Raw genomic sequence first — 4,264 nt, 5'->3', positions numbered from 1 at the left:
TCGGCAAACACCGAACCTAAGCGTCCTTCTCGAGGTTGTGAGAGCAGGAGGAGGCAAAGATGTCGGAGCGAAAAGTTTTAAACGTAAGTATTTGGTGACTAGCGCTTTCTACCCGGAGCGGGCCCCCTCGGAGCTCCGGCCTCGGTGGATTTCCTGTGCTTTCCTATTGGTACCTTTATCTCTTCTCCAACGGTCTTCCGCGGGGCGGGGCTTTCAGACACCTCCCAATCACCTTCCGTGAGGGGTGGGCCTTCGCGGCGTTTGGGGGCGGAGCTTAGGGTGTTTTGTCCATCCCTTCGCCTGATTGGATGTGCCGAAGGGAGTTAGCCAGTCACGTCCCTTGTGGGCGGGTCCGTCTTGGTCGTATTGCCGTTCGCCCCTCCTCCTCCAGGCGCGTGGCTCCTTGAGGCCCCGCCCCCCGGGGGTCCCGGGGTCGCGCTCCTGCGACCGCTTCGCCTTTGCTCAGTGCTTCCGTTCCGTTGGCAGGGGGACCCTCCCTGCCGCCTCGGCTTCTCCCGACTCTATTGGAAAACCGGGACTTTGCGGGGGGGGCTCTCGAAAAGCTTGAAGCGGCCCCTGAGTTCCGAATCCTTGTCCGCACTGCCCGGGAGGGGTGTGTGCTCTGTGTCGGGGAGTGAGCTCCCCGGCCTGGGAGTGTGTAAGCCCAGGATGTCAGGCCTAGAGCCCAGGTTTCCACGCGCGGGCCGATGCCGCTCCCTGCGGCTCCGCGCTCCGATCTTTCCAACACTTGGGTTAGGGATCCATCCCCAGCGTCTTCACGGTCCAGGGCAGGTGCTGGACCCCGTGTCCACGAAAGTCCTAACGTCCTGACGATCCAGCTGGGAGCCAGCTGTCCCCATCAGTCCCTGGTGTATCCTGCGCCAGCGCCCGCTGATCAGACTGTAGAGGCGAGCGGGTTCTCTCCGTTCAGATGAGGACAGCGAGGCCCGGGGAGATGGGGGATAGCGGGGAGTGGAGGACTCGAACCCAGGCCTCTGGCTCTGTAACCCGTGCCCCTGATCACTGGACCACGCTGCTGCCCCCAGAGCCGGGTCCCGCTGGGACTCAGTTTCCTCATCTGTGACATGGGCACATCACACTCTGCCTTGAAGAGGCTCTGCAAGGATTCTGTGAGGCAAGAGCTATAAAATGCTCCGTGTAGCAGCACCCGGCACCTAGTAGGTGCTCAGAACCCAAGCTGCTTTATTTTCTGATTATCCAGTGAAGCTGTTTTCCATGATCCAAACCGGCCTTCCACATAGCTCTCAGCTCAGGCCCCCTTGCGGGGGTAGCTGATACAGCAGGCTCGAGGCTGCCGCCCTTGGAAAGGCTGGTTTGCCGGGTTGGACCTTGGCTGGCCCGGGAACTGCAATCTCAGGATGGTTCCCGTGCTTACGTTCTTTGTACGAATAGCGTGGGTTATGCTGAGCACCGGCCCTCCTCTAGGGGTCTAGAATATTGGAAGCTGCGAGGCAGAGGGGCTGGTGTGACCATCCCTCAGTGAAAGCCCTGGGCTCCCTGTGCACTTCTCTGGGAGACACCATCTCACGTGTGTGATCGTATCTCCTCACTGGGGTAATGAGCACGTCCTGTGTGATTCCATGGGATGAAGACTCTGGAAGTGTGCCTGGTCTCCCCAGACCCCTTCCCGCACACTTTTTCCCTTTGCTGATGTGTCCCTGTGTCCTTTTGCCGTAGTAAGTGGTGGCCATGAGTACGAGTGTATGCTAAGTCCTCGGAGCCCCCCCACCAAGTCATCAGACCCCAGGGTGGTCCTGGGGACCTGGGTACAGCTCCCCAGAGCTCCTCCTGCTGCCCCTGGCCGGCTCCCCTGACACTTTCCCTTCCCACAGAAATACTACCCGCCGGACTTTGACCCGTCAAAGATCCCCAAGCTCAAGCTGCCCAAAGACCGGCAGTATGTGGTGCGGTTGATGGCTCCCTTCAACATGAGGTGAGTGCCCCCACCCCGTGTGACTCCCCGCGCGGCCCCTCGCACGGCACCCCACGTCAGTCGTGGCAGACGGACCTGGTGCCTGACATCCCCAGAGAGTGGCTCCTCCCTGGCACTCAGACCAGGCCACTGGTGCCGACTCAGACATCCACCCAGTGAGCGCGGGTCCATGCCAGCCCTCACTTTCCTCACAGGTCAGGATTAACCCCCCTGCCTCAGAGCTCCCAGCCAGCATCTGCCCCGAGATCTTGGTCTTTGGTAATAAATGTGAGTGCAGAGATGGGACCCTGTCTACTGATTCACGGCCTCCAGCAGCCACACTGCTTCATACCCCGGGACCTTTGCACAGGCTGTTCCTTGTGCCTGGAACATTCTTCCTTCTGCTCTCGCCTGACCAGCTCTTCTTCACCCCTCAGGTCTTGGCTTAAATCTCACCCTCTCAGGGACACCTGGCTGGCTCTCGGTAGCCAGTCGTTGGTAGACCCTCTTGACCTCAGGGTCATGAGTTCAAGTCCCACTTCAGGTGTAGGGATTACTGTTTTAAAAAATTAGCTTTAAAAATATAAATTTCAAAAGACTTTTTTCAATAAAATCTTTAAAAAAGCCCTCACCGCCTCAGAGAGGCCCTCGTGACCCCCTGACCCCTTCCATGATTCCCTCTCCCTCACCATCCCGAGCTTGCCCCTCACACTGCTTGCCAATTACCATGTCTTGCTGGTTCTGAGCCTCACGCTTTTTCATGCTTTAGCTCATTGAAGCCAGATACGCCCAGTCATCAGACACCTTGTTCTTTGAAACTCGGCATGTGTTTGCATGTGGTTGACCCATTTCTCTCTCCTTCATTCACTCATTTTTTAAATTCAGCAAGCCTTTTGGGCACCTGCGGTGTGCCAGGGCCTAGGCGAGGCAGGGGGGATGCTGTGGGAACGAGACCGGCAGAGCCGCGGTCCAGCAGAGCCCACGGTCTCACGGGGGGTAGCGATACAACCACGTGCTCAGGCGTGCGCTCGCCAGGTGTATGTGGGACGTGTGAATCGGGCACGAGGGAGAGCGGGCAGGTGGCGGGAAGGGAGGCTGCCCGGCCGGGGTGGTCAGGGACGTGACAGAAGACATGTCAACAGAGCTGGGGACTGAGAGGTGAAGGGTGCCATGGGCTTTGTGAACTGCAAGGGGAGAGAGGCCTGGGGGTGGGACTGGGCTTGGGGGGATTTGCAGGAACAGTCAGAAGGCGGGCAGGCCAGGCCTGGGGAGCACAGGATGTGAGGGAGGCCAGGGTGGTGGGAGCTCTGCTCTGCTCTGTGTGTCTTCCATCCTGCTGGAACCTTCCCTTGTGGAAGCCAGGATGCCCCACGAGCACCAGCCAGGCGGCTGGAAGTGTGTGACAGGTGAGTGTCCGCAGGCCCGGGTCGTCTGCATGCTTCCCCAGAAGGGGACCCCGGGGCCAAGGCCCAGGCAGGTAGTAAGAAGAGCGCACCGGATGGGCATCTGAGGCAGGCTGCCTCCGGAGGGAGGGAGCTCCCCGCCCCAGGAGGTGTGCCCGCAGCAGATGCCGAAGCATCCCACCGGTAGGCACCAGGGTGCCGGGGTGGCCTGAGTCCCCCTGTCGTGCCCCACAGGTGTAAGACGTGCGGAGAGTACATCTACAAGGGCAAGAAGTTCAACGCGCGCAAGGAGACGGTGCAGAACGAGGCCTACCTGGGCCTGCCCATCTTCCGTTTCTACATCAAGTGCACGCGGTGCCTAGCAGAGATCACCTTCAAGGTAGACGCCCGCCCGGCCGGGCTCCCGTCCTCTCCCTCCACGGGGCTCCCGTTCCACTCTGTCCCGGGAGACACACTCGTTCCCGGGAGCATTATGTACAGAGGCCCGGATGTACAATGTCACGGGATTCGGGGAACAGACCGCACGGTGACGTGGCGCATAGCCGGTCGCGATCACAACTGTGTAAAGAATTTGGGGAACAGTCGAGGACCTTACGGTCTGTCGGAGTTTCTTTTTACCAAATGTTTTTCCCTTAGGGTATAAAAAAAGTACGCTGGAAGAATTACGTATTTTGGTTACTTTTATTTTAAGATGTATTTATTTGTTTGAGAGAGAGCGAGTGCGTGCACGCACAAGCCTGGTGGGGGGCAGAGGGAAAGAGAATCTCAAGCAGACTCCCTGCTGACCGTGAGCCCAACGAGGGGCTTGGTCTCGCCACGTGGAGATCATGACCCGGACCTCACCCGGAATCAAGAGTCGGACGCTTAACCGACGGCCCCACCCGGGCGCCCCTATTTGGAGTACTTTTAAACAACAGCTTTACTGAGA

General features: G+C 59.1%; 1 protein-coding gene across 1 annotated transcript; it reads left to right on the top strand.

Annotated features, from left to right (window-relative positions):
• Window positions 1-3,994, top strand: LOC117800791 (splicing factor YJU2-like). The gene is made up of 3 exons (XM_034653351.1): window positions 1-83; window positions 1,854-1,954; window positions 3,571-3,994. Exons 1-3 carry the CDS (start codon window positions 60-62, stop codon window positions 3,977-3,979), a joined length of 534 nt encoding a protein of 177 aa, XP_034509242.1. The 5' UTR covers window positions 1-59; the 3' UTR covers window positions 3,980-3,994.
• Window positions 3,995-4,264: the final 270 nt, after the last annotated feature.

The sequence above is a fragment of the Ailuropoda melanoleuca genome, unplaced genomic scaffold (assembly GCF_002007445.2).
Source record: "Ailuropoda melanoleuca isolate Jingjing unplaced genomic scaffold, ASM200744v2 unplaced-scaffold7964, whole genome shotgun sequence".
NCBI lineage: Eukaryota > Metazoa > Chordata > Mammalia > Carnivora > Ursidae > Ailuropoda > Ailuropoda melanoleuca.
The sequence above is the reverse complement of the archived record's forward strand: the minus strand, read 5'-3'. Positions and strand labels throughout refer to the sequence as shown.